This window comes from Coregonus lavaretus (genome assembly GCF_964263955.1).
Source record: "Coregonus lavaretus genome assembly, chromosome: 7".
Classification (NCBI taxonomy): domain Eukaryota; kingdom Metazoa; phylum Chordata; class Actinopteri; order Salmoniformes; family Salmonidae; genus Coregonus; species Coregonus lavaretus.
Genome location: NC_139994.1, coordinates 52,317,304 through 52,343,401, shown reverse-complemented (window position 1 = coordinate 52,343,401; position 26,098 = coordinate 52,317,304). Strand labels below are relative to the sequence as shown.

The 26,098-nt window shown below is 45.9% G+C and overlaps 1 protein-coding gene across 4 annotated transcripts; it reads right to left on the bottom strand.

Moving 5' to 3' along the window:
* Positions 1–258: 258 nt before the first annotated feature.
* Positions 259–26,098, bottom strand: LOC311133072 (neuralized-like protein 4; the record flags this gene model as incomplete). 4 transcript variants are annotated; one of them, XM_084166507.1, is made up of 30 exons in its annotated part: positions 259–2,052; positions 3,175–3,358; positions 3,596–3,708; positions 4,007–4,151; positions 8,042–8,149; positions 8,392–8,485; positions 9,108–9,287; positions 9,516–9,674; positions 9,829–9,999; positions 10,340–10,483; positions 10,655–10,753; positions 10,923–11,141; positions 11,853–11,998; positions 12,142–12,270; positions 12,585–12,754; positions 12,954–13,032; positions 13,147–13,223; positions 13,324–13,534; positions 13,754–13,916; positions 14,087–14,172; positions 14,528–14,709; positions 15,356–15,629; positions 16,020–16,092; positions 16,178–16,266; positions 16,449–16,560; positions 17,166–17,581; positions 17,731–17,793; positions 17,944–18,238; positions 18,542–18,745; positions 25,913–26,098. In XM_084166507.1, the coding sequence occupies 30 exons, from the start codon at positions 26,075–26,077 to the stop codon at positions 1,848–1,850; spliced, it is 4,755 nt and encodes a 1,584-aa protein (XP_084022633.1). In that variant the 3' UTR covers positions 259–1,847. The 4 variants fall into 4 exon arrangements, with proteins under 4 accessions (XP_084022633.1, XP_084022631.1, XP_084022632.1 ...); XM_084166505.1 differs by having other exon boundaries at positions 12,579–12,754; positions 13,132–13,223; positions 25,913–26,078; XM_084166506.1 differs by having other exon boundaries at positions 12,579–12,754; positions 25,913–26,078.

Below are 26,098 nucleotides of genomic sequence, written 5' to 3'. Positions count from 1 at the left end.
ATCCCTGATGTCCTTACACAGCTCTCTGGTCTTGGCCATTGTGGAGAGGTTAGAGTCGGTTTGATTGAGTGTGTGGACAGGTGTCTTTTATACAGGTAACGAGTTCAAACAGGTGCAGTTAATACAGGTAATGAGTGGAGAACAGTAGGGCTTCTTAAAGAAAAACTAACAGGTCTGTGAGAGCTGGAATTCTTACTGGTTGGTAGGTGATCAAATACTTATGTCATGCAATAAAATGCAAATGAATTACTTAAAAATCATACAATGTGATTTTCTGGATTTTTGTTTTAGATTCCATCTCTCACAGTTGAAGTGTACCTATGATAAGAATGACAGACCTCTACATGCTTTGTAAGTAGGAAAACCTGCAAAATCGGCAGTGTATCAAATACTTGTTCTCCCCACTGTAACTCCATCCAGGTCATCAGGAGGGATCAGCCAATTAATTATACTCGTGAGAAAACATTCCATGACTGCAAAATGGAGATGGCCTCAATGGCGCTGCCCGTGTGCTCACCGACGCCATAATGGGACAGATACGTTGCAATCTCTAAAGACTTGAACGTAACTCTAGTGTAAACGACGACGTGTGAAAACGGGCACGTTCAGCAGGCCACAACATTGTGTAAAGTTCAGATAGGCATGTTTGTTCTTCATAACATAGTTCTATCTGGTACAGAATCATGATCTGTCTGCTCCTTTCCTTCAGATCAGTGCAGATGAAGGAAAGGAGACGAGGACTCAGGAGAGGAAGCCACTTCACACTATTCAAAGATGCAGATAGTGTTGACGGTTATACAGATAGAAATGTAATGTATAGAATAGACTCCTTTTATCCCATAATAAACAGTCTATATATCTATACTCTGCAACATGGGAAGGAGAAAGTGCCCTTGTGTTAGGGAAGTTCTTTCCACTGACGAAGAAGAAAAAAATAGGACAGTCGTGAGTAGAGAGGAGAGAGATGGAGAGCAGGAGTCTTACACACAGAGACAGACGTACGCATACATGTAGACAGTGGTTAGCGTTACACCTGGAAACATTTTTCTCCTGTTTTTTGGGGGTTCCTCCCTCTAAAACCTGTACAGGTGCTCTCAGGTCCTTCTCCTGTTCAGGGTTCTTTTCCAGTCTTTTTCTTCCGTTCTTCTTTTGGGTCATTGTTTGATCCATCACTTTTTTTCCCCTCCATTGACACGCGGTTAAGTCTTTAGTTTATAAAGTCCAATAGTCAGTGACCGTTCTGCGCAGCAGGCGATGGCGGGTGGCGGTCGCCGTTGCGAGGGGGTTTAAAGAACGGTTCTAGTCTTGGAACGCAACGTGTCCGGTTCCGGTTGTGCACTCCGCCTTGAGAACTGAGGAGAACCATCCCCCTGTACTTGAAAACCAAAATAAGAGGAAGGAGGGAATAAGAGCGAGAGGGGGGAGGACAATAACAGTGCTAAAATAAAAATTGCGGTGACCAAAAACGAGTGTCGTATTATGAATGAGAAGTTGATCTTTCCAAACTTTTTTTTTTCTATTTTTTTTTTTTTTAATCGCCCACAAAGTGTCCAAAACATAAAGTGCAGGCAGCGTCAGTCTTGTTGTTCTTCTCTGAATCCACCAAAGCCCCATCCTGTTAAAATTATTCCAAAACAAACAAAAATGTATTTGTCCAAAATAAACTAAAATAATGCTGAATTGTCAATGTCAACAATCCCCCCCCCAGCAACAGGAGAGAAATTCCCCAAATTCCAAAGAGTCTCAAAGTCTGGAATTTGGTTGATGGAGTAGAGGTTTTGGAGGCACCGCTGGGATAGAGAAGCTCCCTTATCTCTACTCTATCCATACCGCCGTTCATCCCTCCCTCACTCCACCCGTATGAGCAGGCCATAGAGGAGGGTGCCCCCCTGCTCCTTGGTGATCCACTCGATCTCTGTGTTGCTAAAGCGGGGGTCAAGGGGCTCGCTGGCCCCAAGTTTCTGGGGCCCCACCTTGTAGGAGCCCGGCCGCACACACACCTGGAAACCCACCTGGGCCTGGTGACAGCAGTGAGAACGAGGGTCCCGGAATCTGGAGGGATAGAGTGGAGAGTGAGGAGAGCAGGAGTTATGGGAATAAGAATGAAAGAAAGAGTGAAAGAGCGAGAACAAAAGCAAGAAAAAGGCAGAGGAGACCAAGACAGCATAATAATTTCATGGTATACAGTATACACCCAGTGGCCAGTTTATTAGGTACACCCATCTAGTACCGGGTCAGACCCCCCTTTGCCTCCAGAACAGCCTGAATTCTCGGGGCATGGAAACATTGCTCAATTGGTATCAAGTGACCTAAAGTGTGCCACAAACCCATTCCCCACACCATTACATCACCAGCCTGTACCATTGACACCAGGCAGGATGGGGCCATGGACTCATGGCTGCTTAAGCCAAATCCTGACTCTGCCATCAGCATGACGCAACAGGAACCAGGATTCGTCGGACCAGGCCCTGTTTTTCCACTCCTCAGTTGTCCAGTGTTGGTGATCGCGTGCCCACCAGAGCCACTTCTTCTTGATTTTAGCTGATAGGAGTGGAACCCGGTGAGGTTGTCTGCTGCAAGAGCCCATCTGTGACAAGGAACGACGAGTTGTGTGTTCCGAGATGCCGTTCTGCACACCAATATTGTACTGTGCCATTGTGGCCCGCCTGTTAGCTTGCACGATTCTTACCATTCTCCTTCGACCTCTCATCAACCAGCTGTTTTCGCCCACAGGACTGCCACCGACTGGATGTTTTTTGCACCATTCTCGGGAATCCGTAGATTGTCGTGCGTGAAAATCCCAGGAGGCCGGCTGTTTCTGAGATACTGGAACCAGTGCACCTGTCACCGACGATCATACCACGCTCAAAGACGCTTCGATCACTCGTTTTGCCCATTCTAACGTTCAATCGAACAGTAACTGAATGCCTTGATGCCTGTCTGCCTGCTTTATATAGCAAGCCACGGCCACGTGACTCACTGTCTTTAGGCGCGAAACACTTTTGTGAACAGGGTGGTGTACCCAGAATAGACTGGCCACTGGGTGTATACTTCAATTTGAATAAGAGCAAAAGGCAGATAAAAAGGTAAGAGCATGAGAGAGACAACGATAGAGAAATCAAGGTAAAGACAGGAAATAAAATAGAATATTCTCCTTGTTGTGATGACACATACTGCACTTTAGGGGCGAACATCTCCAGTCCGGAGTAGCGCATGGTGGGGGACAACTGTACCCGGGGCACCTCCCTGTCCCTGTCTCGTTCCCTGTCGGGGAGGCTGTTGCTGTTCTCCTCTGGCTCACTGTAGCCATTAGGACCCTCCATCTTTACCGGAGACACAGAGAAGATGGACGACGTCCCTGCAACACCAAGACAACATGGGTTAGTTAATTTACAACACCATCATGATTCTTGATGATAGAAATTGTTCTGGAAATCAACCATAAGTTTAAAAAGGCTAGACATCTGCTTATTGCTTTCGGAGAGAAACAACACCTTGAGGTGATATGCTCATCAAAATAAGGTGACCAGTGGTCAATTCACAATCTTTTTTGGGTCCAAAAAAGTGGATAAGGAAACAAAATGCTGTGTCGTACCAGAGAGCAGCTGAGCATGGTCCAGGGTGCGTCTCAGAGCCCCTACACTGGTGCCGTGGTAGGCTATGTGCCACTTCTTAAACGCATTAGACACCTCGCAGTGGGGCTTGATCCTATAGGGAGGGAGAACACGCACACAAAATGGTTAGATAACCCTTCTACCTGTGTCCCAGGACATTGATTCTCAAAGCCAGTTCTCAAAGTTTAAACTGTATACTATTTCTATTCACATTCTTCCCTTATCTTTTGCCAAGGTGAGAATAGATAAGATCTATTAATCAATTAATGAATTAGTTAATTGAACTAGATTAAACTAATTCAGTGGACATGAATAGCACTGTGACTGATCTAACGTAATTGGTTGAAGACAGTTTTTGCAGTCCACTTGATTGGCTTTTTGCGACCTCTGACCTCAGAGCGAAGCAGCACCAGCCAAAGGGCAGGGCGTAGTCCCGGAGGGGCTCCCCTCTCTTGTAGTAGGCCTCGTCCCCCCGCAGCTTGTGGCACGACTCACAGTAACACAGGTTATACTTGGCATCCTCGTTGAAGTAACCATCTGAGAGAGATGGATAGGGGGAGGGGGGAGAGAGGAGATGGAGAAAGAGCGGGGGGGGGGGGGGGGGGGGGAGAGAGAACAACAAAGATGGAGAAGAGTTATGACTGAGCCAAGGATACTCAACTGGATAACATGCCCCCCCCCACGCCACTACCCCCCATGCTGACAGGACAGCACCCCCCTCCACCATTGAGACCAACAGTCCAGCAAGACAGCTACAGTATGCAGAAGTGGCACGAAGAATACAGCACCCTGCTGCAGCCGAGCTCAACCAGATAAGGCATCTGCTGAATATAATCTGCTCAAAAACCATTAATTCCTTCTTTGTTATTATCAGAAATATAATTATTATCCAATTATTAAATGGTTTTAAATTATTATTATCCAATTCCTAAAATCTGTATTGTTAGATTTTAGTGCAGCCTTTGAAGTTATAGATCATAATTTGTTACTGAAAAAACTAATTTATGGCTTTACATCACCTGCCATCACACGACTTACCCAATAGAACCCAGAGAGTGCTCTAGTTATGCTAAAGTGGACAAACAGAAGTGAAATGACAACATTGAACCATAATATGTGTATTGAAGATCTAATAATGAAAGAGAAGGATTGCTATTTGAATTTGGTCAAGAATGATAAGCCACCAGGTAGAGTACCACAGCATGAGTCATAAGACCCATAAAACGTAACGGTCAAACAAGGAAATGGTTCCAATCGTTTTTCCACCATTCATTTTTCCCATAGGGGATTGTAGAACCACTTAAAATAAGGGCTGTGTTTTATGTAGGCTTACCCTGACGTGACGTTTTGATAACCGTGTAAATCTCTCTAGGACAAGGTGACTTTTAGCAATATATTTGCCTGTATTTATCCCCCCAAAATTACATGCTAATTAGCTGCTAATGTGGCTATTATAAAGAACTACAAATGCCATGATGATCGGGACAAGACTGCCGAATCAATCAAAAGTAACTATCTAATGTTAACTCAACTTAGTAATTAATACATTTTCTAAATGTCTTTAAAATTGACAATTCTGTAAACTCTCTTGTGCAAGTTTTAAATTGACACGATACCTGTTAGCAAAGGTTTCTGCTAGAGATGACATGCAGGAGCTTGTAGGGATTTGTAGTCTTGCATGATGTCTACTTTGATGCTAATTAGCATTTTCAAATCTGAGAGTAAATAGAGCCGAATATCTTGATAAAAGTCACCTTGTCCAAGAGAGATTTACATGGTTATCAAAACGTCACGCCAGGGTAAGGCTACACGAAACACTGCCCATATTCTAAGTGTTTCTAAAATTGGTAAAAATGATTGGAACCATTTCCCTGCTTGACCTCTAGGTTTTATGGGTATTATGACACCTCCACTGTGGGGCTCTATTGACAACCTAGACGGGAAACTATTGAGAATGGTAGCAGACTATTGGCACCCCTATTTGCCATGTCTTTAACCAAAGCCTAAAGGAGTGTTTGTGTCCACAGGCGTAGAAGGAAGCTAAAGTAATTTCACTACCTAAAAATAGTAAAGCATCCTTTGCTGGCGCTAACAGCCAACCAATCAGTTTGCTGCCTGTTCTTAGTAAAGTGATGGAGAAAATTGTGTTTGAACAAATACAACGCTATTTTTCAAAGAACAAGTTACCTACTGACTTTCAGCATGCATCTAGAGAAAGGCTGTAAACTTGTACTGCACGGACTCCGATGACTGATGATTGGCTTAAATAAGTGGATAATAAGATGATAGCTGGAGCTGTATTCGATTTTAGTGCAGCCTTTGATGTTATTGAAAAAACTAAGTTGTTATGGCTTTATAATCATACGATTGGAGAGTTACTTATCCAATAGAACCCAGAGAGTGCCCTTCAATGGAAGCTTCTCTAACGTCAGATGTTTACAGTGTGGTATCCCTCAGGGCAGTTGCCTTGGGCCATTACTGTTATCTATTTTTACAAATGATTTGCCACTTGTCTTACAAGAAGCTAAAATGACTATGTATGCTGATGATTGCACACTACACATCAGCACCTACACCCAGTGAGCTCACAGACTCTTAGCAAGGTGTTAGAGTCAGTGTCAGAATGGGTAATTAACAATAAACTGGTCTTAAATACATCTAAAACCAAAAGCATTGCATTAGGTTCAAAGCATTCTCTTATACCTAAACCTCAAATGGAGTTGTGCATAAAGGGCGTGACCATTGAACAAGCTGAACTCCTAGAAGTAACACTGGATGGTCAGTTATCATGGTCAAGTCATATTAACAAAGTTGTTGTGACGATGGGGAGAGGTACACTATAAACACAAAAGTATGTGGACACCCCTTCAAATGAGTGGATTCGTCTACTTCAGCCACACCCGTTGCTGACAGGTGTATAAAATCATGCACACAGCCATGCAATCTCCTTACTGAAGAGCTCAGTGACTTTCAACGTGGCACTGTCATAGCATGCCACATTTCCAACAAGTGAGTTAGTCATATTTCTGCCCTGCTAGAGCTGCCCCAGTCAACTGTAAGTGCTGTTATTGTGAAGTGCAAACGTCTACGAGCAACAATGGCTCAGCCGCAAAGTGGTAGGCCACACAAGCTCACAGAACGTCTGTCCTCGGTTGCAACACTCACTACAGAGTTTCAAACTGCCTCTGGAAGTAATGTCAGCACAATAACTGTTCGTCGGGAGCTTCATGAAATGTGTTTCCATGGCTGAGCAGCCGCACACAAGCCCAAGATCACCATGCGCAATGCCAAGAGTTGGCTGGAGTGGTGTAAAGCTCGCCGCCATTGGACTCTGGAGCAGTGGAAACGTGTTCTCTGGAGTGATGAATCATGCTTCACCATCTGGCAGTCCGATGGACGAATCTGGGTTTGGCGGATGCCAGGAGAACGCTACCGGCCCAAAGGCATAGTGCCAACTCAACGTTTGGTGGAGGAGGAATAATGGTCTGGGGCTGTTTATGGTTTGGGCTAGGACCCTTTTTTTCCAGTGAAGGGAAATCTTAACGCTACAGCATACAATGACATTCTAGACGATTCTGTGATTCCAACTTTGTGGCAAAAGTTTGGGGAAGGCCCTTTCCTGTTTCAGCATGACATGCCCCCGTGCACAAAGCGAGGTCCATGCAGAAATGGTTTGTCGAGATCGGTGTGGAAGAACTTGACTGGCCTGCACAAAGCCCTGACCTGGATTGGAACGCTGACTGCGAGTCAGGCCTAATCGCCCAACATCAGTGCCCGACCTCACTAATGCTCTTGTGGCTGGATGGAAAGTCCCTGCAGCAATGTTCCAACATCTAGTGGGGGGGGGGTCCAACTCCATATTAATACCCATGACTTTGGACTGAGATGTTTGACAAGCAGGTGTCCACATACTTTTGGTCATGTAGTGTGTCTGTGTCAAAAACGCAGAACATATCTTTATAACAAAGATCAACTGTACTAGATTTTCAGGCTCTGATGTTGTCCCATGTTGATTACTGTCTGCTAATATGGTCAGGTGCAGCAAAGACAGACCTAGCAAAGCTGTAGCTGGCTCAAAACAAAGCAGCATGCCTTGCCCTTAACTCACACACAGAACTAACATCAACAACATGCATGATAGTCTTTCATGGTTGAGGAGAAATTGACTACTTCTCTTCTAGTCTTCTTAAGAAACATTTGTGTAGAAAATGCCTAACCACTTGTATAATCTATTTGCATACATTTCAAACAGACATACCCCACCAGACACACCACTATGGGTTTCTTCACTGTACCCAAAACAAAAACAGATTGAATGCGTTGCTCAGTTATGTATAGAGCCATGTAATCATGGAATGCTCTGCCACTGGAGGTTACTCAGGCAAAAAGCAATTATTTTTTATTTTTTTACTGTGTGTGGTACTCACCTGGCAGCGTGAGCAGGTCCTTGAAGCGCGAGCACAGGGCCTGGTACTCACAGGTCTTGTTGGGGTTGACCTCTGGAGGGGGTGTCCAGCACACACTCTCTTTGATCCCTGGAGTTCAGATAGCAAAGGTCAAAGGGTAGCACCGGTTGAGGCCAGTCAAAGATGTTGTACACAGAGTTTGATATTACTTTGAATTCAAAATGTTTTACTGTCAAAGAACATTTGATGCCAACATGGACAATAATTTGGTAAACTTGAAAATAACTTAACACAACAACAATATGAAAGACATTGATCATCATCAACTGTAAAAGGCCTGTTTTGAGTTGACATCATCATCATCATCTCACCATCAACCATGTCCGCCTTCTCCATGTCGCCTTGGCAACGCGCCTCGCCGCTCTCCCCTCCCATGGTTGGCACGTTGTTAGTCACTATTGTAACCTGCCAACGACATCAGAGGGTGTCACTGACTTGACTTCCCTCGGCCCCCAGGAAGTGTGACAACAGATTACATTGTACAGGGCCAGGCTGGGAGACAGATTATTAAACCCGGCCTGACGGGAGGGCTGGGATTACAGAGTTACAGACCTACTGAGGACGGAGTGTCTAAATGAGATTGGGATTAGGACTTTGGCCAGGTGGATGTATTTCAGGATTAGAGGTCATAGAGCAACAGACTAGCAGATTAGGGTTTCTAGCTACTGATCTAAAAGGGGATCTGAGTAGGACTGGGTCTCAAATGGCACCCTATTCACTTTATAGTGCACTACTTTTGACCAGGGGCCATAGGGCTCTGATAAAAAGTAGTGCACTATATAGGGAGCCATTTGGGAAGCAGCACACTGTTTGTGTAGAAGTAAAAAGTGCAGAGGGATAGCCTGGGTGGCGGTTTAGTTTTCCACTGAGGCTGTTAATCATTATTAAAATGGTGTTAACTGCTTTACCGGGGGTTATATCAGTGGCTACACTAAGCAAGTAGAACTTTCTTAACTTCCCTCAACCTCTTTTAAGAGGGGTTAGATTCAGAGTTCTGACTGTTTTGGGGGGAGGATGACAGACGTACCTGTTCACACTGCCCGTAGAGGTCTATGAGGGGGTAGCAGGGGGTGGGGATGTCCTGGGCTGCTACCCCCTGGTCCATCCCGTTCACATGGAGGTGCAGACAGCTGTTCCCATCCACTAGTAGACCCAATACTGTACCCTCTGGACATGTGTCCAGGTTAGGACCATAGTTCTCACAGATCTGGGATGGAGGAAAGAGGGGGAGGGAGTGATGCAGGGAAGAGGGGGAGGGAGTGATGGAGGAAAGAGGGGGAGGGAATGATGGAAGGAAGAAGGGAAGTGAAAAAGAGGATTAATCAATCAAAAAAAATCGATCAGGTTGTTCATTTAAAATGACAAAAGTTCTCAAAAGCCAAGTAAAGTGAGTTGTGAAGGGTGCTGTGTGTGTGTGTGTGGGTGTGTCCAGTACCTTGAGTGAGTTGTGGAAGACAGAGTCTCTCTGCAGCAGCCAGGCAGAGCGTTTCAGACAGCACGCCGTGGAGGGAAAGTTGAGGCGGTCGGGGGAGTGGCCTATCACCCCTAGCGACAGGGACGACGTCCACGACGGGTTCAGGCGGTCGATCTGAAACTATGGCAACAGAGACAGTCGGACTGTCAGTCACAAACAATGGTGACAGAACGCACTATAATATATAATGTGTCCCTAAACAACGACGCTGCCCCAATCAAAAAATCCAGACACACACACACACACACACACACACACACTACAGTGTAGCTACCTGGAACAGATGTTGTCTGGGCAGGGGTTGTGCTGTGACCAGGAGGCCCTGGTTGTAGCTGGAGACACGGGCGGCCGTCAAGTTCTGATTGGACAGCTGGATGTTCTTCCCATGGTTCTCCAGGAAGGCCATGGCGGTGTTGGGCACCAGGGCTGGCTTAGTGCGCTCAACCTGATGGATGGATAGATGGAGGGGAGGAAGAGAGAGAGAGAGAGATCAACAAACTATTGTTTACTTCTGTTGCTCAATTTGTGCAAATCTTAAACCACCTGTGGAGCAGTTGTAGGCTTCCTACTGTCCTTAAAGATATTTGCATGAAAAAAAGCTACAAAATAAAAATGTACAAATGTTCTTACTTTAGAAGACACATTAGTCTAACTTTAGATAGCTGTCAAGCTTGTTTCACTCTGAAGGTCCAGGCAAAAGCATACTGTCCATCTGCCCCGCCTTCCCATCCCTAGGTCTCCTATCCCCTCCCATCCCACTACATCCCTATCTCTGTGTGTCTCACCGGTGTGCTGTCCTCCTCTCCATCGCTGCAGCTGTCTGAGGAGAGGGAGGGGGCCTTGATGCTCTCTGCGTCCCCCAGCACTGAGGAACTAACAATGGACACAGCCGTCACACGACCATACAGGTCCAGTACCGCATAGACGTTCTACAGGGAGGGGAGAGAGATGGGGGTTAGTGGGGTGGTGTGGTGTGTGTGTGAGAATTGAACACATATGACGTATGGATGAGAGAACAGTTTGTACGTTCATTAAGTGTTTGTGTGTGTGTTAATTGAACATGTGTGTGTGTGTGTGTGTGTGTGTGTGTGTGTGCGCACCTTGGCCACAGCGGTAGCAGCTGGTCCCATGTCCTCTCCGTCGATGAGGACGTGCATGGTGTCGTCACTGCATCTCTTCACCCCCACGCGGTTCCCCACCTAGACACAGAGAATCCACCTCAGTATCCATCCTATTTCTGTATTCATCTCAATCCTTCAATCTGTTCCAAATGCACTCATTTTTCTAGAGACTATTGGAGTATAATAATGACGTTGTTCCCTCTCCCCCCTCTCCTTCCCCCTATATTTCTTTCTTCCCTTCTCTCACCGTCAGTCTGTCCAGGGATGCCCCGTAGTTCTGTCTTTGGAGGACCCCGTTGCGTCTGACCTCTGACCCCACTAGCAGCCAGGTGACCTTGGTGCGGAGCTGTGTGAGGGAGGGGGACAGGCCCGACATAGGGCAGGAGGGCAGCTCTGGGGGGGCCAGGCTGGTCAGACCCATGTGGAGGGAACCAGACCACTGGTTATCTACCTCGTCTATCTTCACCTGGGGATGGGGGGGGTGGTGGGAAAGGAAGAAGTGGATGAGTAGATTGACAACAAACCAAGTACTAGCGATGGTAAAATGGATTGATTAAGCATTTGTTTGTTTTTCTGGATGGAAATAATAGAATTTACAATTCCTCAATTCTAATGACCTACAGTGAGGGGAAAAAGTATTTGATCCCCTGCTGATTTTGTACATTTGCCCACTGACAAAGAAATGATCAGTCTATAATTTGGAATAATTGGAATCTGATTGATTGATTGCTTCTGTGGACAGGTGTCTTTTATACAGGTAACAAGATGAGATTAGGAGCACTCCCTTTAAGAGTGTGCTCCTAATCTCAGCTCGTTACCTGTATAAAAGACACCTGGGAGACAGAAATGTTTCTGATTGAGAGGGGGTCAAATACTTATTTCCCTAATTAAAATCCAAATCAATTTATAACATTTTTGACATGCGTTTTTCTGGATATTTTTGTTGTTATTCTGTCTCTCACTGTTCAAATAAACCTACCATTAAAATTATAGACTGATCATGTCTTTGTCAGTGGGCAAACGTACAAAATCAGCAGGGGATCAATACTTTTTTCCCCCTCACTGTATAAGAGCAGTAGAAAATAAACTATGCTAAACTCCACCCCAGCTCGTACCCTTCAACTCTACTTTCACACCTTGACTATCTCTCCATTGTCTTCCCTCTACCCTGGCTCACCTCGAACAGTTCGTCTGTTTTCAGTTCCTTGGCGCTGAAGACGATGCCGTGAGCGTATCCTCCAACCCGGACGGCCTGGCAGCCCTCTCCCAGCAGAACCACGTTCTTACCATGTTTACTATGGAGCCGGTGTGCCACGCTTGCCACTACACACACACACACGTATGTAAAGAGAGAGACACACGCACAGGGAAAAAGGAGATGCGAGTCAGTTTATTTACGGTCTGTCGTTTAACAACTTATTTAAATCCAGAACCGGAGAGAAAACACACATGTCCATGGTGGTTACCTGGTGAGTGTATGGGGAAGCTCTTCTCTGTTATGTTGCTGGTACACAGACTGTTGTCCAGAGGGCCAGAGGAACTGGTGATGGACACCTGAACACACTGACCATAAAGGTCTATCACCGCATACACCTCTAATGGAGGGAAGGAGGGAGGGAGAGAGGGTTTCACCATTTTTGGAAAGTCTCCCTTAACCAAGATATTTAATGAGACGAACATTGATCAATAAAAAGTAAAATATTAAACAAAATAGCAGTGATATTTTAGCACAAAAGAGCTGCTATGTGTATTTATTCAGAGACGCTTGTAGCAGCTAACTAAAAAGTGCATAGTAAACACTATCAATTCCATTTCAATCAATTCATGAGCTTTTCTTCCCCCCAGACCCCTAGCCCATATATGGGGTCGTGATAAGGTGTGCATGATAACTGGTTCCATTCACCTTTACCTGGCGGCAGCCCGGTGCAGGCCACACCCTGGTCCACCCCGTTGATGTAGTAATGGAGGTCGCCGGTGGCCGAGCGCATCATGCCGATCCTACTGCCCGTGGTCAGAGAGTCCAGGTCACAGCCGTAGTTGTTACGCATGGTGTTGCCGTCTTGCATGATGGCCGTGCCACTGGGGTGGCAGAGGAGAGATAAAAAGTTAGAATTACACTGTTTCTTCAGGCGTAACAAAGACCGCTAGGTGACGCACGCATGTCCGAACAGACCTGAAAACTTTCCTTAGCTCCCTGAGCGAATAGGCTTTAGCTCAGTGGGCTAAAACAGGCGAGCAGGAGACCCGAGTTTGAACACGAACAAACATAAACCCTTACCTAAGCATCCAGGTGTCGTAATCTATATCAGTCATAGTGTTAGGAAACTCCAGCTCTTCTGGCCTGATGGCAGTCACACCTGGATAGAACACACACACACAAACATATCACCCCTCTGCTGTGAGCGTGGATAGGGCTGTGTGAGAAGGTAGAGGGGGATGAAATAAAAACACCTTACCTGCCATTATCTTACCTGCTTCTATTGACCCCGACCAACGGTCCACCATCTTCTGAATGACTATCTCAAAGAGCTCTCCGTCTCGAAGGCACCTGGCAATGGACAAGACACAGTCAGGACACACAAATGATGTGTGTGTGTACATTCTGACCTGTTGGAAATGACGTTGGTGTGTGTGCGCGTCACACTGACCTGTTGGAGATGACGATGGCGTCGTTGAACTCGGAGCGACAGTTCTGTCTGAAGGCGGTGCGCCCCCCGTTGGTGATCACTGCGTTGGTGCCGTGCAGCTGGTGGAAGCGCAGGTCGTTGGCACTGTTGTCCCCAGCGACCGAGCATGGGCTGCCGGGCGACATGACGGTGGGGCCCTCCGAGCTGTCCTCGGGGAGAGGGGGGAGGTCCGCTAGAGAGGGGAGAGAGGTGGGGTTAGTCATGAATTGTTGTTGAGACAAAGCTAGTTGAATGAGGAAATTCACATACTACCTACAGATGCATTCCCATGTAATCAGTATACAAAACCTTTTTGATCGGTGACACACTAGAAGCCTTTAGAATGTTCTTGTGAACCTCTAACTTCTCCACTCCTGTCTCTCACCCCTTCCTCCCCCATCATCCCTCTCACCCATGTCGTCCATGATGGTGGCCTGCGCGGCCTGGCCGTAGAGGTCCACCACGGCGTAGACGCTGGGCGGGACGTTCCACGCTGCCGGGCCCTGTGCCACCCCGTTCACAAAGAAGTGGAGGCTCCCATCCTCCTTACGCACCACGCCCACCGTGTCCCCCGCCTGGAGAGAGAGAGAGACAGAGAGCGGAGTGTTAAACTAACAACTGCGAAGCACAACAGGCAGTAAGTAGTAGAATGATAGTGTCATATGTTGATAATGAGGGATCAAGTGGGTGGGGGGGATCGAGTTAGATAAATTAAGGCTGAGTGTAAAGAACATCTCCCACTCACTTTGAGTCGGTCCAGGTTGTGTCCGTACTCGTCCAGTATGGTGGTTCCGTTGTGCATCACCCCATTCCCGGTCATCATCCACGTCCCTGAGGAACGTCAACGTCAAATCAGCCAATCTATACCTCTATCCAAACATTCTGTACATTGAGTATGGAAAAGTAGATAAATAAAGCCCCTATCCATAGACACTGCTCAAAGGATTGGAAGGGTATGAGGTGGAAACTCAACCTAGCCTAAAAGAAGAGAGGTCGGTATTACCTGGGGTGTCTAGGGGTAAGAGGTCGGTATTACCTGGGGTGTCTAGGGGTAAGAGGTCGGTATTACCTGGGGTGTCTAGGGGTAAGAGGTCGGTATTACCTGGGGTGTCTAGGGGTAAGAGGTTGGTATTACCTGGGGTGTCTAGGGGTAAGAGGTTGGTATTACCTGATTGGTTGGTATTACCTGAGCGCAGGTTGGTCATGGTGGAGGGCAGCTGCAGGTAGGCGGGGTTGTGAGTGGTCACGCCAATCTCGATGGAGCCCGCCCACTTGTCCACCATCTTGTCGATGCGCACCTGGAACACCTCGTTGGAGCGCAGTGGGCGGCCGCTCAGGACCACGCCGTGGTTGAAGTCGTCCGTCGCACTGCCCGATGAAAAATTCACACAATCAAATGTATTTGTACATTTATCTATTTAGTAATATATTGTATAAGGTATGTTACATATATGTCATTATTTATAAAGGCCCTTTAACATCAGCAGTTGTCAAAAAGTACTTTTACAGTAACCCGGCCTAGACCCCAAAGAGCAAGCACAATTGTTTTTGGGGTCATTTTAGCAGACGCTCTTATCCAGAGCGACTTACAGTTAGTGAGTGCATACATTTATTTATTTTCATACTGGCCCCCCCGTGGGAATCGAACCCACAACCCTGGCATGCAAGCGCCATGCTCTACCAACTGAGCTACATGGGACAGTAATGATGACATTGAGTTGGTACTGGACTGTAATGATGTTGCCACGCCTAGGGGGCAGGGTCAGAGGTCATCACATAAGAATAGCTTATATTTTTGACCTGTGAGAGTGTAATAGGAGTGCATCATCAATAATTATTTCTAGAGAAACCAAATATCTGTTTTTCTGATGTTGCAAATTATATCCTTATCCTAAACTGTCTACGGAGTCGACTGGTCATTTTCTACATATACAAAAACGGCCGTAAACTGACCATTTGAATCTTACAGACAGTTGGTAATAATATTGTTTGGAACAAGGCCATGGTTACGTACTGAGGGCGAAGAGCTGTCCTGCCTTCACTGATGATGGCCGCCTTTTGCCCACAGTTGGAGTGGAAGAGGAGGCGGTCGGTGGTGTCAGGGTCCGAGGTGAGGGAGAGGGTGTGCCGGGGGCGGCCCACGTCGGGGGACAGCGCCCGCATTATGGCGTTGTTGCGACGCAGCCGGTCACTGTGGTTGTGATTGTGGACGATGGTCACCTTGACCGCCATGCCGTAGAGGTCGACCACGCCGTAGACCACGGCAGGTGTCTGGGCCGACGCCACACCTAGGGGGCAGGGTCAGAGATCAAGTTGAGGTTGTGGTAGAATTGGATGTTTGGATGAAATATGATAATGATTTGCAATTGTACGTGTTTCTTGAACCGACAATGAGTTTTACATTGTATGGGGCAAAAATCACCACTGCATGACAATCAGGTAAGCAATACATCAAATTACAAGAAGTATGCAAAACATAACAACCATTTCAACAATGTGTATTTTTATTAAATAAAATATTTCATGCATTTTTGCTTCATGATTTGTCTGTCGTTAGGTCACCGCAAGGTTACTACTATATCAACCGACGAGCTCTAAGCACCTATCTCTCCAACACCACGCTACAGCCATTCAATCCCTCGTTACATTGACGGATGCTCCTGGCGTGTCACTCTCACCTTGGTCGATGCCATTGATGTAGAAGTGAAGAGCTCCGCTGGCCTTGTGCATCAGGCCTATGTGATCCCCTTCCTGGACGACAGTGACACATATGGTGTTAGGTTGTGTGTGTGTGTGTGTGTGTGTGTGTGTTAGGTTGTGTGTGTTTGGTACTGACCTGCAGTTCGTCCAGGCTGAATTCACAGTACTCCCGACGGGTCCCCTTGCCGTTAGTCAGGATCCCACAGCCACTCATCATGATTGTACCTGGGAGGGCAAGAAACACACACACACACACACACACAGGCATCCGCACAAACACCCACACACAGTGTTGCATGAACTTAATACATTCTGTAACATGATCTATTCTACAAAAACACTGCACACATGTTTAATCTTGTAGAATGTATCTTGCCGTTCTGTGTGTGTGTGTGTGCGTTACGTACCTGAGCGCAGATTTGTCATTGTGGCAGGGTAGTCCAGGTTGTTGGGGTTGTGTGTCGTCACGCCGATCTCAATCGACCCCGACCACTTGTCCACCAGCTTATCTATGCGGATCTGTGGCAACAGAAACCAGGGGCGTATATTCATTAGCACACACTGTAGCAAAACGTTTTGCAACGACTGAAAAATAAGTAAGCGTTTATTATTGGACAAGTTCAGGCAGTCCCTCCCAGCTTCGGTCCATTTGGTGTCTAGTGAATTCTCTCACCCTGTATCCTCCAGAACATTCACTGATTTTCCATTTTACAATATATTATTCATATCAAGCTGCAATTCAGCAGATCCAAATGAAAATGTACTAATCTATTCACAGCCTGTGGCAGTAGCATTATGAATATTAATTGTCTAAATCTGAAGCCTCCAGCTCTATCATATGAAGAGGAGTAGCTTTAAGTTGTGATATGTCATAGCAAAATGGTGACACTTTACTTGACCCCGCCGTTGTAACAGATGTCATAAACATGTCGTAAACAGTTATGACAGCTGGTGTCAGTTATATATCTGTTTTACCATTAATATGACAGCGCGTGTATTCTTTATGAAGGACAACATTATTAAGAGTTAGCAAACATTATTAAAAACTCGCTCTTGCTCTAAACCCCGCCCCTGCCCCTTCTAAGCATTCACATCTCAGTATCGGAGCCAGTGATTGGCCGCACCTCAAACATCTCGTTGTGTCGGAGCGGCCGGTTGGTCATGACCACGCCGTTGTTGAACTCGTCCAGTGGCCGTCGCCTCTCCGCCGTCTTGTTGTTGTTGCTCAGCTTGATCAGCGTGCCGCACTTCTCATGGAACAGCAGCGCGTCATTGGTCGTCATCCCGCCCGTCACCGCCCCAAGTCCCGCCCCTCCTGCAGGGCTGTTATTGGTGCTTCCGGTATTGCCGGTCCCGCCCCCGCTGTCACTGTTGACAGCTCCCCCTCCGCTGCTGCTCCCCCTGTCCCCTCTACTTCCATTCCCAGAGTCTGTCCCCGTTCCTCCCCCCAAGTCTCGCCCTCCTCCGCCCTCGTCCTCTGAGCGGTAGAGGGACACGATGGCATTGTTGAACACGTCAAAGAGCTGGTGCTCCGTCAGAACTAGACAGAAAAAAAGAACGACCAGGGAGAGACCAGAGAGAGAGACCAGAGAGAGAGAAAAGGAGGGCGAGGGACAGTCAATAATATTGCACCATTGACCAAATGTAATAAAGATTCAGGTAGAGCTTTTGGGAGTTTTATTTTCGTACCCGTTTCAGGATCTATGTTGTTGGGGAACTCAGGTCGGTCGTGAGTAGGAGGGAGCTCCGGCACTGAGACAAAGGAGGAAAGAGACGAAACAAGAGTGAGAGAGAGACAGGAGTCAGTCTTTCCCTTATTTACCCTTCTACAACCTTTCACACAATGACACAACAAACCCTCTCTTTTAATACATAAACATAGCAAACAAAAACAACTCCTACCTTGCTCTGTCGTCCCGTTTGTCCCATTAGTTGCTGCTGCCAGATTCACCACTGACGTCAGATCCCCTGTGTCCACCTCCCTGACCCCGCACACCACCACCTCCTCATGCCCCTCCACCGTCTCCCTCTCCGGATCTCTCTCCATCGAAGAGGGCGGCTCGCAGCTCACCACCGTCACTTGCGTACACTTGCCGTAGAGGTCCACCACCGCCCAGAGGCGCGTCGGGAGACCGCTGGCAGCTGCACCGCAGTCATGCCCATTCACCCACAGGTGGAGCTCGCCGCGGGTGCTCCGCTGTAGAGTAGAACAGAAATAAGAATAGCAATACTTCATTGTCCATTTTTAGAGAAACAGACATTGGTCTTCTGCCTAGCCTATCTCAACCTCCCCAAATACATACACAGAGTTGAGAGGCACAGGGTCAGCGTCCCTGGATGGAGAGCAATTGTAGAGGTTGAGTGCCTTGCTCAAGGGCACAACGGCAAGGATCAGTGACCAGTACCCCTCCTGTTACCAATTCAGTGCCCGGCCCAGGGCATGAACCGGTGTTGACCTTCCGGCCACAGGTCCGCCTCTCTAACCCACTAGCCTACCTACCTGTATGCCCACGCGGTCGCCCTCGGCCAGCTGGTCCAGGTCACGGCCGTACTCCTCTAGGACGGAGCGGCCGTCACGTAGGACTGAGCAGCCAGAGACGATCCAGGAGCCTCCCTTCAGACCAGTAGCGCTGCTGGGGAAATCGAGACAAGACGGGTCCAGAGCAGTCACCCCGATCTCTACGGAGCCGCTCCACGAGTTCACCTGCAGCAAGAAGTGAAGTTTATTTAGGCTACTCATTCATCTATTTATTTATCTGTCCATTTTTAGATCTAGTCAGTAAGGCACAATACATTGTATAGCGTTCCAATTTTAATCCAAATATATATATATATATATATATATATATATATATATATATATATATATATATATATATATATATATATATATATATATGACACACCTACTCATTCAAGGGTTTTTCTTTATTTTTATTATTTTCTACATTGTAGAATAATAGTGAAGACATCAAAACTATGAAATAACACATATAGAATCATGTAGTAACCAAAAAAGTACTCAACAAATCAAAATATATTTTATATTTGAGATTCTTCAAATAGCCACCCTTTGCCTTGATGACAGCATTGCACACTCTTGGCATCATCTCAACCAGCTTCATGAGGTAGCCACTTGGAATGCATTTCAATTAGCAGGTGTGCCTTGTTAAAAGTTAATTTGTGGAATTTATTTCAGTCTTAATGCGTTTGAGCCAATCAGTTGTGTTGTGACAAGGTGGGGGGGGATACAGAAGATAGCCCTATTTGGTAAAAGACCAAGTCCATATTATGGCAAGAACAGCTCAAATAAGCAAAGAGAAACTACAGTCCATCATTACTTTAAGACATGATTGGTCAGTCAATACGGAACATTTCAAGAACTTTGAAAGTTTCTTCAAGTGCAGTCACACTTGAAGAAACTCTACGCTTTCACGTAAAAAAGAAAGAAAAACCCTTGAATGAGTAGGTGTCCAAACTTTCGACTGGTACTGTGTGTGTGTGTGTGTGTGTATGTATGTATATATACACACACACATACATATATACACACACACAGTGGGGAGAACAAGTATTTGATACACTGCCGATTTTGCAGGTTTTCCTACCTACAAAGCATGTAGAGGTCTGTAATTTTTATCATAGGTACACTTCAACTGTGAGAGACTGAATCTAAAACAAAAATCCAAAAAATCACATTGTATGATTTTTAAGTAATTAATTTGCATTTTATTGCATGACATAAGTATTTGATCACCTACCAAACAGTAAGAATTCCGGCTCTCACAGACCTGATAGTTTTTCTTTAAGAAGGTAGCTTAGTGGTTAAGAGCGTTGTGCCAGTAACCGAAAGGTCGCTGGTTCTAATCCCCGAGCCGACTAGGTGAAAAATCTGTCGATGTGCCCTTGAGCAAGGCACTTAACCCTAATTGCTCTTGTAAGTCGCTCTGGATAAGAGCGTCTGCTAAATGACTAAAATGTAAGAAGCCCTCCTGTTCTCCACTCATTACCTGTATTAACTGCAACCGTTTGAACTCGTTACCTGTATAAAAGACACCTCTCCACAATGGCCAAGACCAGAGAGCTGTGTAAGGACACCAGGGATAAAATTGTAGACCTGCACAAGGCTGGGATGGGCTACAGGACAATAGGCAAGCAGCTTGGTGAGAAGGCAACAACTGTTGGCGCAATTATTAGAAAATGGAAGAAGTTCAAGATGACGGTCAATCACCCTCGGTCTGGGGCTCCATGCAAGATCTCACCTTGTGGGGCATCCATGATCATGAGGAAGGTGAGGGATCAGCCCAGAACTACACGGCAGGACCTGGTCAATGACCTGAAGAGAGCTGGGACCACAGTCTCAAAGAAAACCATTAGTAACACACTACGCCGTCATGGATTAAAATCCTGCAGCGAACACAAGGTCCCCCTGCTCAAGCCAGTGCATGTCCAGGCCCGTCTGAAGTTTGCCAATGACCATCTGGATGATCCAGAGGAGGAATGGGAGAAGGTAATGTGGTCTGATGAGACAAAAATAGAGCTTTTTGGTCTAAACTCCACTCGCCGTGTTTGGAGGAAGAAGAAGGATGAGTACAACCCCAAGAACACCATCCCAACCGTGAAGCATAGAGGTGGAAACATCATTCTTTGGGGATGCTTTTCTGCAAAGGGGACAGGACGACTGCACCATATTGAGGGGAGGATGGATGGGGCCATGTATCGCAAGATCTTGGCCAACAACCTCCTTCCCTCAGTAAGAGCATTGAAGATGGGTCGTGGCTGGGTCTTCCAGCATGACAACGACCCGAAACACACAGCCAGGGCAACTAAGGAGTGGCTCCGTAAGAAGCATCTCAAGGTCCTGGAGTGGCCTAGCCAGTCTCCAGACCTGAACCCAATAGAAAAATCTTTGGAGGTAGCTGAAAGTCCGTATTGCCCAGCGACAGCCCCGAAACCTGAAGGATCTGGAGAAGGTCTGTATGGAGGAGTGGGCCAAAATCCCTGCTGCAGTGTGTGCAAACCTGGTCAAGACCTACAGGAAACGTATGATCTCTGTAATTGCAAACAAAGGTTTCTGTACCAAATATTAAGTTCTGCTTTTCTGATGTATCAAATACTTATGTCTTGCAATAAAATGCAAATTAATTACTTAAAAATCATACAATGTGATTTTCATACAATATGATAAAAATTACAGACCTCTACATGCTTTGTAAGTAGGAAAACCTGCGAAATCAGCAGTGTATCAAATACTTGTTCTCCCCACTGTGTGTGTGTGTGTGTGTGTGTGTGTGTGTGTGTGTGTGTGTGTGTGTGTATATATATATATATATATATATATATACACAATTATTTTTGTTAATCTTTAATTTACGGAGTCCTTTGTCCTTTAATTTATGGAGTACATTTATTTACATGTTATCTATCAACAGCCAACTCCTGATAAGTGCACATTCTGTGAACAACAAACTCACATTTGACTTGAAGACCAAAAAGCAAACACAGAGTAAAGTCAATCAAATGAAAACAAGTCCATAAATGTATCACAGTAGGCCTACAGATTGCGAGGACAGAAGGCGGCAGGTCAGAGAGTACAAGATGTTGAGCTAGGTTAAAGATGGACCAAGAGTCAATAATATACTTTAAACTGAGGCAGAGGAATGCAATCTAGCGCAGGGCTCTAAAGTGCAACCATTTTACTCGCATATGTGCACCAGTGCTCCTAAATTTATTTTTGTGCGCCTAAATTTTTCAACTGTAAAAAAGGTCAGCGTAGAGCCCTGATCTAGAGGGGTTTTACAGGGCTGTGTGTGTGTGTGTTAGCTAGGTGTTCAGATTTAGAATGATGTGCTTGCAAGGACAAACGCTGTAATGCCAGATGTTGTGATTTTCATTACCACAAAATGTGGTGACTTTGGCCTACACATTTTGTGATACTGAAAATCACAACATCTGGCATTACGGCATTCATCCTTGCAAGCACATCATTCTAGATCTGATGTAGACCCTCTCTCTCTCTCATATACACACACACTAAAACACACTCTCTCTCCAGCACACATACACACAAATCTGCAAACGAACGTGAACACAGAAAAAACAAACAAACACAGATCTGTGAATACAAGCTGCTGCAACTCCTTATCTCTCTCTGACACACACACACTACAAAGACTAGCAGCCAGGGGAGAGATACTACACTACTGCTTACAAAACTACCATCCTGCATAATAGGCTACTGTCACTATTATCAACACCATCCTATTCCACACAGAACAAGCTGTTGTATATCAATCTAGCAGCTTGGTTTTGGTGCATTTGCCTGTTGTCCGATTGCAGGACAAGACACAAGCTCTATCAATGTCTATATATAGCATTACTGTAGCAACAACGCCAAGTTTGTTGCACTGACTGTACAGCACAGATATTGATTTCCGTCATGCAATTACGGATAGGGGTCCATTATAACTTCAATACATGTGATGATACTGGCCGTGAAACTATCGCCAGTGAGAAAACATATCGGGTCACTCACTGCCGGGAGGGATATAGGCCTATCTGTTGTTAATGTTATCTATCTATCTAGTTAGCTATGCTCTTCATGTGAAGGCTTGTTGTGCGAGTTTGTTATCCATGAAGCTAGCTAGTGATTTCTAGAGTTGCATTACAAGTGGTTGAAGAATAAGCCCTCTATATGTGTTCACTGAGCTGTGTGCTACCCCAGTTGGCTCCTAGGCTAAAATGGCATTCGAGGAGACAGTACTCGTGCCCTCTGCCAAAAACCCACAGGTGTGAGGGGCACCAACGTGCCAGCAGGCTGGCAGACCGGTAATCATGGATAACAGGCAAACTAGGTGCTGTGGTCGGCATAGAGATAAGTCTAAATGCTGCATTGGCAGGCAGACCTATAACAGCAACAGTAACTAACGGTTAGCATAGGACTACATGCAGTTTAAAAGATAAATTAGGGCTCAAAACGTTGGCCGTGTTGGAGAGCATCAAATCCATGATACAGTGAAGGAAAAAAGTATTTGAGCCTCTGCTGATTTTGTAAGTTTGCCCACTGACAAAGAAATTATGTCTATAATTTTAATAGTAGGTTTATTTGAACAGTGAGAGACAATAACAACAACAAAATCCAGAAAAACGCATGTCAAAAATGTTATAAATTGATTTGCATTTTAATGAGGGAAATAAGTATTTGACCCCTCTGCAAAACATGACTTAGTACTTGGTGGCAAAACCCTTGTTGGCAATCACAGAGGTCAGACGTTTCTTGTAGTTGGCCACCAGGTTTGCACACATCTCAGGAGGGATTTTGTCCCACTCCTCTTTGCAGATCTTCTCCAAGTCATTAAGGTTTTGAGGCTGACGTTTGGTAACTCGAACGTTCAGCTCCCTCCACAGATTTTCTACGGGATTAAGGTCTGGAGACTGGCTAGGCCACTCCAGGACCTTAATGTGCTTCTTCTTGAGCCACTCCTTTGTTGCCTTGGCCGTGTGTTTTGGGTCATTGTCATGCTGGAATACCCATCCACGACCCATTTTCAATGCCCTGGCTGAGGGAAGGAGGTTCTCACCCAAGATTTGACGGTACATGGCCCCGTCCATCGTCCCTTTGATGCGGTGAAGTTGTCCTGTCCCCTTAGCAGAAAAACACCCCCAAAGCATAATGTTTCCACCTCCATGTTTGACGGTGGGGATGGTGTTCTTGGGGTCATAGGCAGCATTCCTCCTCCTCCAAACACGGCGAGTTGAGTTGATGCCAAAGAGCTCGATTTTGGTCTCATCTGACCACAACACTTTCACCCAGTTCTCCTCTGAATCATTCAGATGTTCATTGGCAAACTTCAGATGGGCCTGTATATGTGCTTTCTTGAGCAGGGGGACCTTGCGGGCGCTGCAGGATTTCAGTCCTTCACGGCGTAGCATGTTACCAATTGTTTTCTTGGTGACTATGGCCCCAGCTGCCTTCTTGCATGGAGCCCCAGGCCGAGGAAGATTGTCAGGTCTTTTGTGTTTCTTCCATTTGTGAATAATCGCACCAACTGTTGTCACCTTCTCACCAAGCTGCTTGGCGATGTTCTTGTAGCCCATTCCAGCCTTGTGTAGGTCTACAATCTTGTCCCTGACATCCTTGGAGAGCTCTTTGGTCTTGGTCATGGTGGAGAGTTTGGAATCTGATTGATTGATTGCTTCTGTGGACAGGTGTCTTTTATACAGGTGACAAGATGAGATTAGGAGCACTCCCTTTAAGAGTGTGCTCCTAATCTCAGCTCGTTACCTGTATAAAAGACACCTGGGAGCCAGAAATCTTTCTGATTGAGAGGGGGTCAAATACTTATTTCCCTCATTAAAATGCAAATCAATTTATAACATTTTTGACATGCGTTTTTCTGGATTTTTTTGTTGTTATTCTGTATCTCACTGTTCAAATAAACCTACCATTAAAATTATAGACTGATCATTTCTTTGTCAGTGGGCAAACGTACAAAATCAGCAGGGGATCAAATACTTTTTCCCCCTCACTGTATATTGTGGGTAAATGGTGACTGATTGATCTACAAATAATAATGAGTAGTTAGTTATTTATGATGCAAGGTGATTTGTAGATCAGTCAGTCGGTCAACTTCGAATAACCTCTCCCTACTATGAATAGGCTCCTTCCTGAAAAGCATAGCTGTAGTTTATCTGGATTATTGGGCCTCTTTGTGATACACAATGGCTGCGTTTACACAGGCAGCACAATTCAGAGTTTTTGCCAAATGATTGGCAAAAGAGCTAATCTGATTGGTCAAAACACCAATTAGAGAAAAAAGTTCACAATTAGGCTGCCTGTGTAAACGCAGCCAATGTGTATCACAAAGAGGCCCAATAATCCAGATAAACTACAGCTATGCTTTTCAGGAAGGAGCCTATTCATAGTAGGGAGAGGTTTCCCCCTAACCACTGACACAGGGTCAGTTGTTTTTGTCAACTTTAGTCTTGAGTTGACCATGCACCAACTAGGACACCACCATAGATATAGAACCCCATATTGTCTGGTCTTGATAAGCAAAAGAAGGGTAAAGGGCAACGCAGACCTCAGTTAAGACCACAGTAGTGACATATGGCCTACCTGACGGATAGGTTAACTTGAATCAACCAGTTGGCTTCTCTCCTCTAGCTGTAGGTAGACGTTCTCTGTGACTAGCTGGACGTCAACAACTGAAAAATGCTGCTGTCTGTGTTGTCAACCAAGTGACTGCTGCTAGCTAGCTAGAGCTCTAGCTACAGTAGCTCGCTACCTTACATTTCAACCAAGCAAACTCATGGCTAGCTAAACGAGCTAACGTTGCTATGCAGTTTATCCTGTTGTGAACCTATCTGGCTCAATGTTGGTCGTGGTAATAATAGGTCATTGATATGGCTAGCTATAGCTAGTTAGCCGTTGAAAGCTAACGTTACAGTGTTTTGACAGAGAGGGGCTCTTGCTGGTTCGATCCACACACAAAAAGCTCGCTAGTATGGCTAAAAAATATACTGTATAATAATATGGACTTAACCACACGAACACCATCCCATGCTACTACTATCAATGAATGTGAGCTGGCTAGCTAGCTAGTTAATTGTGTTGAACAATTTTTGTTGTCAATGGGCCAATGCAAATGTGTTGCAGTACATTTTGGACAGGATATAGCTAAAACGATAGCTTGTAAACCTATCAACACTGTACTGCTTGATTGTCAAACTGCGCACGCCCAAACAGGACTGAATAAGGCACGAGCACCACTGCGGACAACAGAGACCCCGTCCCACTCGCACGGGATGCACTCTCTCCTCGCATTCCCCATCTCTCCCCCCCCCGACCCAAAGTGACAGCTCTGTTTACCTTCTTGTCAATACGGACGGTGAATACATCCTGGTCCCTCAGCGGCTCTCTGCTTAGAACCAACCCGTGGTTAAATTCTTGGACTGGTTGGTTCCGCTGAGCGGTTCTGTTCGAATTCGAAAGGCCGATCAGTTTTCCGCTGCGCGGGTGCAGCTCAGCCGCCATCTTCACTGGGGCGGCGTGCTT